Source organism: Myotis lucifugus, unplaced genomic scaffold (assembly GCF_000147115.1).
Source record: "Myotis lucifugus unplaced genomic scaffold, Myoluc2.0 scaffold_200, whole genome shotgun sequence".
In the NCBI taxonomy this organism is placed as follows: domain Eukaryota; kingdom Metazoa; phylum Chordata; class Mammalia; order Chiroptera; family Vespertilionidae; genus Myotis; species Myotis lucifugus.
Genome location: NW_005871248.1, coordinates 539,630 through 553,610, shown reverse-complemented (window position 1 = coordinate 553,610; position 13,981 = coordinate 539,630). Strand labels below are relative to the sequence as shown.

Sequence of the window (13,981 nt, the reverse complement as noted above, 5' to 3'; positions counted from 1 at the left end):
AATATCCAGTTTCTTCAGCATCCGTTTTTTTCAGTGTCTCAGCTATTTTCTGACACATGTGACCGTTTTGATGAAGTGACTTAAGACACTAAAATTTAGTTTATTTCCCTCTCTTACCACCCCCAGCCACATTCCTAAAAAGCCCAAAGTAATTTTAATTGCTTCATGCACCGTGCTCACAAAGAGTGGCTCCATTTCATAAATGAGCATCCTTAGAGGAGGGCTGAAAAGGGGAACCTTAGTTTTCACCCCTTAAACACGAAGTCACGCTAGGTAGCAGGCAACGGGGAAGGGCTGCACCTGGGAGGCGGAGGTGAAGTCCATGTACTGGTGGCACTGCTCGCAGTGGTGGAAGGTGTTGTAGGCCGCGTACTTGGTCAGCATCATAGACACAGTTTCTCGTTTCCTGGGCTCTTCAGCTCTGGATTCCTTTATTGCTTCTGTGTACAAAGGGGCAGAAAACCTTCCCATGATATGCATGAAGCCCCTATGCCTGGGAGAAAGTCCCCGGCTCCCTGAAAGGGTTTTTCCAAGGATTCTAGAATTTACACTCTGAGAAGCAGGTATGAAAGGTAAAAGGTGTATGTGTGTGTGTGTGTGTGTGTGTGTGTGTGTGTGTGTAAGGGCAGAGAAATGCAGAGAGGAGACTTACATAAGCTGCTCTCAAAGATTAAACTGCCTCGGGCCTCCTGCCTGACTTAGGTTCCCCTTGACCTTCAGAGGAGATAAGCCTGGCTCTGCTTGCACTGACCTTGTTTGACCCCTGCTAGCTTCTCCGTGTATACCAGGCTCATCAGACTGAACTTGGGATCATGCACGCTGATGTCAAAGGGCATTTTACTGAAGCTCTCGATGTCGGGCCAGGGCTCTCCCTCGGACTGGCTCACTCCGCTGCTTTCGCTGTGATCTAGGACAAGAGAAAGAAAGTGTGCAGAGCAGGCAGATGGCCCAGCCTCCCTCCCAAGTGTCAGGGACAAAGTTTCATGAAATATAAACTCCAATGGGTGGACAAAGGCATTTCTGGAAAATGAGCTCCCATTCCAAGGTGGAGGGAACCAGAACTGTCCCTTCATACCCATGCTGGGAGGGACGCCTGCCCTGACTGGCCCCCAACATTAGCCTCTGCACATTTGGTCCATATCTATGAGATCAACTCGTCTCCCACGTGAGCTCATTAAATTGCTTTAAAAGCTTGTTTAATTTTGGATGATCGAAGTTCTTAGAGTGTTAGTTGTGGGATTTTCAGAGACCGACAGCCTGCGTATGAGACTTCAGGGATGTGCTGAGCTAGGTTCCCAATGTCTGCTTCGTGTCAGGATCGTGGGGAAGCTGTAAAAATCCCGGTGTTTGGGCTGCCCCCCTCCCATCTCCTTTATCACCAGGCACCTGTGGGGGCTTAAAGCTCTACTCAGGTCCCATATGCAGTCAAGGTTGAGTAGCCCAGGGTTTGAGTTCAGCTGCTGCCCCTTACTACTCACACCTGCAGGTGCCGACCTTAACACTCACAGTTCCCTGATTGTTGTAAGAGTTCCAGATGGTGTGTTTAAAGTGTCAGACACTGGTAGGCACGTGGTGGGTATGCAACAGATGATATTTATTGTTATTAATAAAATTTGTAAGATCAGCCCTAACCGGCTTGGCTCAGTGGATAGAGCGTTGGCCTGCGGACTGAAGTGTCCCAGGTTCAATTCCGGCCAAGGGCATGTACCTTGGTTGTGGGCACATCCCCAGTAGGGGGTGTGCAGGAGGCAGCTGATCGATGTTTCTCTCTCATCGATGTTTCTGACTCTCTATCCCTCTCCCTTCCTCTCTGTAAAAAATTAATAAAATATATAAAAAAATTTTTTTTGTAAGATCAAAGCTTGACAACTTTCAAAAGGAGAAAGGAAGAAACTTAAAAAAAAGTCTGGAGGCATGGGGGAGCAATGGGGGGGATAAGGACACATATGTAATACCTTAATCAATAAAGAAAAAATTAATTTAAAAAAGTCTAGAGATGAGAAGTACAGCTCTTATCTTTTTAACATGATGCTGCTTATTTTTCTATCCTCGGGCTGAAGTTTGCATTTTATTTAAAAGCTAAAGCTCATTCTAGTTTTTAAAAAAGGGGTCACTGTGCCTCTCTGAGCACTGTCACATCCATCACACTGAAATGAGGGAGAAGGAATAAAGCCAAACCAACAGCACTTCTTGCTACAAAGGCCAGGCTCGGGGGTCATGGGCTGTGCAGACTGTCTCAGTTCATTGCACAGATTTGGGATCTGAGGAGAAAATTAAGGGTATTGCTGTCTGTGGTGCCAAGGGCCTTGTGGGAAAGTTGGCAGATGGAGGGTTCCTCCAGGTTGGTTTGGTCCCAGCCCCCTCCAGGTGGCCGAGGGGAGGGTGTTCTGAAGCCAACCGGGAGCTCTGGGTCCCTTCTAAGGTGGGCCTGGTGCGGCTCAGCTGGGGACACAAGGAGATGTGGCTGTGACCATGGGACTGTGTGCGTCTGGAATCATGCATATGAGCTGGTAATGATATAGGGCCAAAGTGATTTTAAAATGATTAAATATGGCTGATTTTACCTAGTCTTGTTCTGGACTAAACTAGTCCCTTGGGCTTGTCACAGAACAGGTCAACTATTTAGGAAAAGCAAGTGAGGTGAGATCTCCAAGGCTAATCTGATGGAAGACGCCAGGGCCTTTCCCTCCTTCTCACTTGAGAACTTCTACCTCATTACCTCTACTTGCCTCCAGTGTCTCTCCCCTCTTATCCCCCGTCCCCCACCCATTTCCCTCCAGCACAGTCATTCATTCTGAGATGTGAAGCCAGATTCAAGTCCACCCTATCCTTAGCCACAAGCTAATGCTGGCCGAGCCCTGCTCACACCAGTTTGGGGATGGGCTACAGAGCGGGACTGTCCCACAGGTGCCAGCGGGGGGAGCGCTGGGAAGGGGGCACAGCTGGGATGATCTTTCTGAAAACCAGCCCCCACAGCCCTGATAGGCATGAGCCCCTGCATGTCACTGCAAACGTGAAGGGGTTTGTTCATGGCTCAGGCCTCTGCTGCACACGGAAGTTTTCATTTCATGAGAGTAATTAACCCATATACCTTCCCTCAGAGCCTGCGGTTAACACAGAAGACACACTGACTCACCAGCAAAGCCCTAGGATCCAGAATATAAAACATGCCCAGACCATTAAGCTCAGCACCACAACTGAATTTTAAACCGAAATGATTTCACCACCTAAGCAATTAATCAACCAGAGCTTCATAAAATGCCTTTTTGCCCAGCGTCTGGCTGCATCCTGAGACGGGGAGGCTCAAGGAAGGGGAAGACTCCGCTGCTGACCGCAAGGGGCTAGAGCACAGCCACCGTTTACTCACACCCACTGGCCGGCCCGTTGCCTTGGCTCTCACAGGATCCCTGCCCGTGGGTCCCAGGAGAAATCCCAGGAGGCAAAGAAAGCTCCTAACGTCCCATCTCTCGCCCCTGCCCGCCCAGGTTCAGAACTCACCTGTGTTGATCTCTCCCTCGTCATACACATCCACCTCCAGGAGCCTGATGAGCATGCGGAAGAGGATCCTAAGGAACTGCAAATAGGAGCCTGTCTTCCCCACCTGGTGGAAATAGTTTTAAACGGGGAGAGAGGGAAGGAAAAGAGGTTTCACACCTGGGCTCTTCGTGTCTCCTGCTCTGAGAGCCCTGAATGAGGTCCTCATTGTTCTGGGTCACACCCCTCTCCTTCTGCCCCCGAGTTTCCCTGGCTTCTTTCCTTCTTGGGGACCCCAGCTTAGGACAGGGTCTGGCCCCGGCCCTACCTGGGGGGGCCCAGTCAGCAGCAGCCGTCGGGGGTGGCAGGCCCGGGCGCCGGAGTTGGGGTCGGGCTGGTTGCTGTAGTCGGCGTGGTGCTGCCGAGCCGAGGTCCACTGCCTGTAGTAGAGGGACTGCTCCTCGCTGCCCATGTCCTTGTGCAGGAGCGGCCGCAGGGAGCTCACCCAGGCCACGTCCGCGTGGGGCAGCAGGGATGCGGAGGACGGCAGCTTGCCTCCCCTCTGGGAGCCCAGGAGGCTGTAGGCCGCTTTGGACAGAATCACTATTGGGGGCAGGGTGGCGTGCAAGCCCCTACAACCGTGGACAGGCCCAGCGGGCCACGGGAGAGCCCGGGGACCCGAGGAGGAGGAGGATGACGATGAAGGCTTGGAGGTGGTGCTGCTCGCCATCTGGGGGCCCAGGGAATCACACTCCTGCTTCAGGGTTTCCCCAGCTCCCGCTGTGCCTGCAGAGACCCCTTCCTCCGGCCCCGTGCTGTTGGCTGGGCTCTGGAAGCTGGGGGTCAGGGGCTGCTTCTGGGACTTGTCCGCGGTGCTGGAAGAGCTCACCCCATTCTCCATGATGGAGCCTGAAAGCAGATGGACAGAGCCCACCCTGTGACTGATGCCAGGGCTCCTGGCACCTCTGGGAAGAAGGGCAAGGCCAGGAAACCAGGCTCTGGGCACCAGCTCCAGAAACTATGCTAGAAATCTTCCCCTTGCCCTCCCTCCACACACTTCTTCCGCTCCCCTGCCCTGGCTCAGGGTGGGATTGGCCAATGGGAGACACTGGCTGGAAACTGGTTGTTTATCCCCTGGCTCGCCCCAGCAGGGTCTCCAGGGTGGGCAGCCTTTCTCCATGAGGGCTGCGGCTCTGTCACGCCTGCTCCTCTGGCTTCTTCAGGCCCAGCAGGGGTCAGGGCACCCTGGGGTTACCTGTATCACATCTTTGTAAATAGTCCATTATTGAACGTTCCTCAATTACCTCATTTGGATGTGCTATCTGATTCACTCCAGAACACTGACCACTGCAGGCGCCACATTCCAGTTCTGCTCAAGTGGCACCGCCACCTCCTGGGGTCTGAGGACCTCAACCTCCCCAGCTGTGACCATTTCCATGGACACCCAAACCAGTGTGGGGACGCCTCCATGGGAAGGAAGATGGAAACATAATCTACTCGTAATGAGGTGCTGCTCTCACCCAGAGGCCCCTGCACATTTGGCCAATTCACAAATGTGTTTTCCCTCTAACAGGGCAGCTACTCTTTGGATTGAGGACACAACTAAAGCTCATTGCATTTAGGACTGAGGCCCTCTCTGGGCTCAGATCCGTGCTTCCCAGGCATGTAGGTCAAATCCCAACCTTGGGAGATTCTAGATCAGCGGTTCTCAACCTGTGGGTCGCGACCCCTTTGGCGGTTGAACGACCCTTTCACAGGGGTTGCCTAAGACCATCCTGCATATCAGATATTTACATTACGATTCATAACAGTAGCAACATTACAGTTATGAAGTAGCAACGAAAATAATTTTATGGTTGGGTCACAACATGAGGAACTGTATTTAAAGGGCCAGAAGGTTGAGAACCACTGTTCTAGATGAACACCAGGAACTGGAGGTTATTGCAACCAAGTCACTCCACTTGCTCATCTGACTTGTCTTCCCATGTTGTTTGAGAGCATGCCTTTCTGTCATGGCCCTGACCTTCAGAGTCCACATGTCTGCGCACTTTGAGCAGTGAGCCTTCCCGAGGACTCTTGGAGTCGGCCCAGGGCTGAGGGATGTGTGCTCAGTGGTGTGAGCACAGCCTGCATGTCAGGTTGTCCTCAAAGGGAGGGAAATTCTAAATAGCAGAAGCCAAACCATTACCTTTGTGTGAGTTCATCAGAGCAAGGGCAAGACTATGTGAGCCTTGTGGGACGGTTCTGGCAGTCGGGGCAAGGAGGGGATCTGATTAAAGAGCCACAGGAAGGATGGCAAAGTCTCCTCCACTGATGCTGGCATCCCAAAGCTTCTAGATGGGACAGCCGTCCTCCCTCTGTTACCCTTTCCTCTCCTTGCCCTTATTCTGAACTAGTCTCAGAGAGAAACCTGGGGAGCCTTTAGTGGAGGGGCAGGAGGTACAGCCCTGGTCCCTGGGGAGCAGCTGAGCCCACCCAGTAGGACAGTCCTCCAGCTCTTCAGGCTGATGGTCACCATTGAAAGAGAAAACCCCACCAATAGCAGCCTTTTCAGTTCCCACAGGGAGCTAACAGCTACAGGATGAACAGAAAGACCAGTGCTGCTTTCGGACACGCAGTGGTGTGTGTGTTTGCGTGCCTGTCATAGTGACGGATGGAGGAAGGGGAGCGGGGACAGAGGAACAGGACTGGTTACCTCTGGCAGGGGCTTTTCATTTCTCCTCTCCTCTCTGTTTTGTTACATGCTCCAAGTTTTCCATGTTAAGTTTTATTACTTTCATAGTCAGAAACAAATGGAAATACTGTCATATTTGCTATAATACAATTTATCAGAAGAAAACGCACGTGGAGCACTGCCATATAGGCCATATGCTAATGCTGCAAGAGAGGGGCTGGCAGGCTGCATGGTGGACCATCAGTCAGCCAGTGGCCTCAGAGTAGCTTTCAGGATACAAACACTTGCCATTAAGTACTTAGAAAAGCCATCCATCCATCCATCCATCCATCCGTTCATTCATTCAAACGCTTTGTGCCAGGTACTAAGCCAACTAATGCAAACTTACAGCTTCAGGGTCTGGAAGGAAGAGAGGGCCTCTGTGCAAATACCTGATCCATAGTATCCATGAGATTATTAGGGTAGGAGAGACCAGGGGAAATGTGCAGACTAAGGTTGATAAAATTTACTCTATTTAGCCTATTACCAAGTTTGTCATTAAATGTTTACCCATAGAAGTATTTCGTGGCTGTTTAAGAGTCATGCTTTCTAAGTTTCTCTCCCAGGAAACAGGTCGGGATGGGATGCCTGAGCCACAGAAGACTCTGAAAACCTTGAGGGGTGTCAGTAGATGCCTCTGTCTTCCACACAGCTCCCTCCCTTCTCACTCCCCTTCCTGATCCTTCGAAAGAGAAAAGAGAGTACTGACCCGAGGTTCCAGTGATGGCACTGCTGTTGCTCTGGGGCCTCTCCAGATCGATCAGCAGCTCATCCGAGTCATTCTCGCTCGCGGTGGCTCTCTCCTGCTCCTTCCCGCTCAGGTCCAGGGCAACAGTGGACCCCCGGATGACCTCTTTTGAGACATAGCAGCATGCCAGACCCACCTCCTGCTCCAGGGCTGTGCGAGTTAAATAGCTTGAATCAATTAAGCGGAGGTCACAGTACTTCAAAGACCTGCACAAAAGTAATGATGTTTTTGGTGAGACCATCTGCTTTGTGTGCAGCATTGGTGTATGTCTGGATAGCTGGATGTCTCCCAGAAGCTAAAGTCATGGGTTTCAGTGCCAGGTAAACCTTGATCTAAACCTCAGCTCTGCCACCTCCTAGCTGTTATGACGTCACCCTAGGCACTTCATTTTATCCAACTGTAAAACGGATTAACAGCGCCTGGCTAATATGATTTTTGTAAAAAATGAATGTCAGGACACATATAAGGCATTTAAGGCCATACATTACACAGTAAGCATCCAGTTACTGCAATTATTACTGTTCTTGCCACCAATCTGAAGGCCTTATGTCCTTGAAGGGGTTGGGGACAGCAGATTAAGAGACTTCATCCACAAAGAAATGCTGATTTCGGGTAGGTGCCTTTCCTCTCTGCCTCTCTGGCTGCCCTGCTTTAATGAATAAACATTTCTCACTATGGCTATCTTCCATTCCCAAAATTGCTAGGTGATCTCTGGGAAGTCAAAAGAAGGAATCAAATAAAGCTTTATTTCTTATATCTCTGAAAAAAAAATCTATTTTCACTTGCCAAATGAATGAGATGGTTAAGCACCAGCCAAGTTTTAACCTTCAGCTCAGCTGGGCAACTCATAAAAAATGTACCTGGGAAAGGTTTCTCCAAGAGGATCTTTGCCAGTTAATATCACAATACAAGGCAGACCTTCTAAGTCTTGGTATGTCCGAGGGATCCATTCTTCAGGTTCATTTCCTCTCCAGGTCTGTAGAAAGGGGCCCACACGATAAAATTAAAACCCCTTACTTAAATTTCCACCTTTTTAAAAATTTCTAGGTCCAGATTTTTTAATTCACATCTGTGCTTCCAAATGACTTCCAAGTATGTGTACGCTAAAATTTTAATTGCTACTAAAAAGCACACACAGAACACGCTAGAAGAATGTGGCCTTTAGTTTTATCTCAATAGGATGAAACAGGAGATCCTGGTATACAACATGCATTAGCCACACAGGCTAAAGAAATGATGTGAAATATCCCACAAACCTTACAGAAAAAACCTGGTTAAAATACCTGACTCAAGGCTCTTAAACATACATTCTTTATAGAATAAACAGACTCTAGGGCTGATTGAAAAAGAGAGTTTCAGCCCAGCTGGCGTGGCTCAGTGGTTGAGCATCAACCTATGAAAAAGGAGGTCACGGTTTGATTCCTGGTCAAGGGCACATGCCCGGGTTGTGGGCTTGATTCCCAGTGTGGGGCAGGCAGGAGGCAGCCAATCAATGATTCTCTCTCATCATTGATGTTTCTATCTCTCTCTCACTCTCCCTTCCTCTCTGAAACCAATAAAAAGATATTAAAAAGAAAAGGACAGTTTCAGTTGTGAATGACTAAGAAATTAATCTCAACAAAACCCCATGAAACAGAAGTTTTCACCAAGAAAAATCATGCAGTGAGCCACCTCTGATAGTCATTTTCCCTTTCTCCCTTTATCGACTTTGAAAATAACTGACAAGCAATACTTGGCTTTCGGCTCCAAAAAGTCTTTCTTAAGAAGGCTAAAAATAGAACCAAACCCGGGCCAACAAAAAGCCTGTCCCTTCCTTGGAAGAGTAATGCAATTAGCTCATGACCTTACATAGAGTCTATTAAGCATCAGCTTCTCATATACATCAACACATTTGTACATGTACACACATATGTTTATCTATAATAAATGGAATGTAAATCTTGAAAACATGAATATATCAATGAATGAAAAAAATCTCACTAACTTGAAAGATGTTCAAAAGTGAAAAGATCTTACATTTTTAATATTTCCTACAACTTTTGTGATATTATACTATGTTAGCACAGTTTGGGTAATATTACATTTAAAATTTTTTTTTCTTGAAATACTGTTTATTGTATGTAAATGGCTAATTATTTTGTACCTACAACCTGGTAATAGATTTATTTTGTATATTGGGGGAAAAAATATCTTACAGATTCTTCTAATTTAAAGCAGAAAAAATAGAGCATCTTTTACGAAGACAAGGTGGTTTCTACCTTTTATAAAGTATGTAGCATTTAACTATGCTTTATATCAGCTTCCTAGCCCGAGTTATTTTAAGAAATAAACTGACACTTCTGATAATGGTTGGGAACAAGGACTAAGAAGTGAGGTGTTAAGTAATGCATGAAATGTTATTTTAAAATAGATGGGTACTTCCTTTGCTAAACACAACATGGGATAAAAAGAAACCTAAAAAGCAAGAAATAATCTGATAAAAAATTTGTTGATGTCTAGAAATACCAGTCTTTAGAAATAAATGTACTAACAATTATTCAAATGAAATGTATATGCTTTGTAAAACTGGAAGAACTGTAACCTCGTTGCCAAATCTTTTATCATATATTTGCATACTAAGGGGAAATCAGTGGATCTACATAACTTCACAAGTTTGAGAAACTTTTCATGTCCTAGAAAAATCAATCTATCAGAATTTTTTTCAAGTATTAGAAGAAAGGTCTCTACAAAAACCCAGTTTTCCATACATTTTCATGTGAAAGGGAACCATGACTTTACCTGATTTATAGCAAATAATTCTTCAGATAGGAAACATTTTACGTACAGCCATCCCACTGGACTCATGATTTCCCTGACACTGGGGTTCTCCCTGAATATATTTTATCTCCCAGAAACCATCCATAGACCATGGTTCCACCAAGAATAATGAGATCAGGTTACAATGATGGGATAACAGGTGTTATGTTTTACTACAAAAGATTTTCAAAAGATTAAACAAATCTTGCTTTTACTCTTGACTAGTCAGAGCTAGCCAAACCACTTTAAAATGCCTTTCTGTCACCTTGCTACTCCTGATGAATGGTGGCTGCAGGTCTTAGATACTAGTAGACTGACCCTGCCCAGGCTGATGTCACTGCAGAGGCATTTAAGACAACACAGAAGACTGGGTGAGCACTGAGTTCAAGGAAAATATGGGGTTCAAGGCCAAGGAAACCTAATGAACGCTTCACAGGCAGAATGCTTCTGCAGGAACTGATTGAGATCTAAACCCCGTACCCTTCCAAAGTGCTTGTAATCACTTCTAAGTTAACCACAATCCATGAAGGAAAATTGGAAGGAAGCACAAAAACAAGACCATCTAATGAAAGAGGAGGCACTGGATTTTACCCAAGGCCAGAGATAAAAAGCACAGCCATGGCATCGCCACAACAGCAAAGGAGATTGGTAACGTAGAAATCAAAGGGCGAAGCAGAGACCACCTGGCAAACGACAGTCTTGCTTAGGATGTGACCATTTCAACAGGATTTCATATTTTCACTTCCACACAAATAGTTTTAACAGGACGAATTAACATGATCCAGTGGTTTTGAAAATATGAAAATCTCTTTTGTGTGGTTGGTGCCTGGCAGCTACTCATACAAATTGAGAGAGAACGGCTTTGAGACCACCGCCCCCCTCCCCCCCCCTTTTGTGCATGGCGGCTCTCAGAACAGCACCTGCACAGAGCAATCACCCGCTAAAAGCCCTGCCGGTGATTCTGATATACTGTTAGCCAGGGTCAGAGCCTCAGTTCTTGATTGTGGCTTTCAAACTGTGGCCCGGAGGGGCAAATTACTAGGACCTGCTGATTTATACTGACTTAGTAATTGGCACTTTTGAAGGGTCTGAACAAATGACCTAAAACTCTAATAATAGCTACACTTGGTCAGTGCCAAATGGAAACCCAGCAAAGACCTTGCAGCCTCACATCCTTTAAAATCATCTCCTGGCAACAGGTGTGGGGGACCTCACAGAGCAGTGCTGATGATTTGCCTTTCCACGATTTTCATCATCAGCACTATTCACATTGTCTCAGACCTATGTCTCAATGAGTTTCAGGACTCTTCTTTGTTAGTCGCCCTAGGAATTCTGCTGGAATGTGGTCCACAACTATAATTTAAATTGGTGAACATTATATTTGTATATAAACAGAAATGTTGCAATTTCCACTAAATCTATTTTTAGATTTGTTCCTGTCATTTATCAAGCTAATACAAGATATTGTGTTTGCATTTTGGTTTATTCAATTAGGTTGGCTGATAGAATATAATAAAAAAGTTTATATCTGCAGAATGCTTCGTGAACACTAAATAATGATCCCAAGATTAGAGTCCTTAGAGATCCCACAGTCCAACTCTCATTTGCAGACAGGAAACTGCAGTCCAGGGTGACCATGCAAATCCCCCAAGACAACGTGATTCTTTTCATAAGAGATGTGCCAAAGCAGATTTGTGTAAACTCAGTTTAGTTCCATAGTTAGTGCAGGGTGCAGACACCATGTCAGTGTAAGTCAGACATACAGCACCTAGCTCTGTGCCATACCGATACGTATGCAGGTATTTTATTAAATGCTTTTACATGGCTAGGACACTCCAGATTATGAAAAACGTGAGCAGGGCACAAGGTAGGGAGTTAGTTGATTTAGGAATTCTCCCACACTCCCCATGCCTAACAGCAGGTGCTTAGGAAAAGCAGGCATCCCCTGGCCGTGCAGAGGGAGTGGGCTCGCTCATGCACCAAGTCCCTGTGCAGGATGCTCGGAGAGTCTCCCTCCAATCCAAGCCTTGGGGCTGAGCGTCAAAACAAGTTCGAAGAAAAGACAAACTGTTGAAGAATCCACATGCAAGAGGGCAGGGAACAGTTCTACATGAGTATTGAAGATAAAACAATACTTTACCGACTCTAGACATGAGCTGACAGGCTAGACAGACAGAAAAGAATTAGTGAATCCATGATACTTATTTAAAGGTGTACCCCACAGAGGCCGGAGAGAACAACTTACCTTTTTATTTCTGAGAAAACAGATGGCCGTGGGCTAGATGCATCTCAGACAAGGTCAATAAACATGGGGTCAAATTGGGTCATCTCATTTTTGCACCTGCAGTTGGAGAGCATGGAAGACCAACTGCATGCACATGCTAAAAAGTGGGGGAGCTTAACAGAAACTTAATAAACTGGTTCCAGTTAGGAAAGTGAACATGTCCTTTAGTTTAGCCTTAACAGTGTCAGGAAGATCAGATTGACAGGTGTGCAAAACCCTGTGAAACTCAGGCTACCTATGTGGGATTTCTAGAAAACAGAAACAAACGGAATTTCGAAGGAGAAATGTCTGCCCAGTGCTAACCTTTAATCGTGCCACAAAGTGAGTTGCAACGCTGACTTCAGAGGCAGGGTTCCCAAGGATGATCTCAAAGCGGTACTGCAGGCCCAGCTTGTCGCGCACTTCCTGCAGCCGCTCCTTGGCCAACATCGCCAGCTGCACGGAGGGCACCCGGATAATGAGCATGTGTCCCCTCCCACTCTTTGTTTTTCCTGGGGAGCTGATGAGGTCATCCATAATGCTGAGTGTTTCTGGTGTGCTGTGGTCTCGGAGGGACGCCATGGTGGTGAGAGCCATCAGAGCTTCTGAGTACTGCTGGATGAGTAGGTAGCAGCGGACGACCATGCTGTGCAGCCTGGGGTACCTTCAACAGAACACAGGGAGCTAGTACTTGGCCCAGGACTTACTGGGACAGTAAGGTCCATGTGGTTGGAACCCAGACCAACCGTGGTGGGAAGGGGTTAGTGATCAGTGGCAGCACTGAGAATGTTGTCAGCTTATTTCTGAACCTTATGATTATATTAAAGGAAACTGAGATATGAAATATCATGTCTGTAGCATATCAGACATAAAAAGAGTAATTATTATCACTAATTCGAGGCTAGCCCCACGGATAGCAGTATATTCATAAAATGTGCCGTGGTGCTGGAGAACACTTGGAGCTGACTGGAGAAACAGCACCCCCTAGTGGTGCAGCCTCCTATCACTTAAGCCGGCTCAGTCAAGGGAACCTGGGAAGGAGCAGGGAACCTGGGAAGGAGCAGTTTCCTGGCTTCACTCAATTGCCCTTTAATTACATCATCAACACCTCACCCCACCTCCTGCCTAGACTGCCTGGTAAAAAGATCACTTTACTAAAATTGGCAGTTTTTACAAGTTCTGAGCAGGCAGAAAATAAATCTCTCATTTATGTGCTAGACCTCAGAAAGCCGGGTCTGCTGATAAAATGAATATAAATGGGCAAAGAGGACCCACTTTCAGGCATGAAGAGATGCTGGTCAAGAAAGTAGGCGCTGGCAAAATGAGGGTGAGCCTGTGAACTTTCTTTCTGGGTGCCCGCTGGTGGCACATGTAGCTGGCTAGCAGCTGGGAGGCCAATGAAGGATTTCACCTTTGTCCCACTTTATAATTCTATTTAAAGTAAAACAAGTGGTTCACTGGCCTTCCACAGACAAGTCCAAGGTCAAATACCAACTAGGATGATCAAATGAATTGTGTGTTTTGAAGTACTTTAGAGTTGGAAAGGATCATAGATGCCCTGGGCTGTGACCATTCCACCTTCTCACAGAAGGAGGAGTTAAGGGGCCAAGAGAAATTCAGCTACTTGCCCAAGATCATCCAACTGGTCAGAGACACAGCTGGGACTAGATTCCACTCAGGTCTCTGAAAATATCTTCTTATATTGCAAGGATTTAGTAGTTTGGGGAAAAGAGAGGAAATCCTTCAGTTTAATCAATCCTGGGCCAATCCCTTCAAGTAGTCAATACATTATAGCAATTTTTAGCCTGGGGCAACTGGGTGGAAGAAGTAAGCACAGATGATCCATGTTTGAAGCTTCATGTTTTCTGCTGGGCCATGTAGGAAAGCCAAAGTTAGAACAAATGGTAACTTTGACATGCAAGCATTTCACATTCTGAAAGAAGCATGAACATAGAAGTGAATAGTTTTTCCAATCTGTTAATGTTGC

General features: G+C 46.7%; 1 protein-coding gene across 1 annotated transcript in view; it reads right to left on the bottom strand.

The window, feature by feature from the left end:
* Window positions 1-13,981, bottom strand: part of GREB1L (growth regulation by estrogen in breast cancer 1 like) — a 127,647-nt gene that overhangs the window by 18,279 nt on the left and 95,387 nt on the right. Inside the window, exons 20-26 of the mRNA XM_006097390.3 lie at window positions 12,319-12,658; window positions 7,796-7,911; window positions 6,897-7,141; window positions 3,803-4,383; window positions 3,499-3,601; window positions 752-907; window positions 301-440 (exon numbers count right to left, since the gene is read on the bottom strand). Of these exons, the coding sequence (XP_006097452.1) occupies window positions 301-440; window positions 752-907; window positions 3,499-3,601; window positions 3,803-4,383; window positions 6,897-7,141; window positions 7,796-7,911; window positions 12,319-12,658 (1,681 nt within the window). The remainder of the gene's footprint in view (window positions 1-300; window positions 441-751; window positions 908-3,498; window positions 3,602-3,802; window positions 4,384-6,896; window positions 7,142-7,795; window positions 7,912-12,318; window positions 12,659-13,981) is intronic.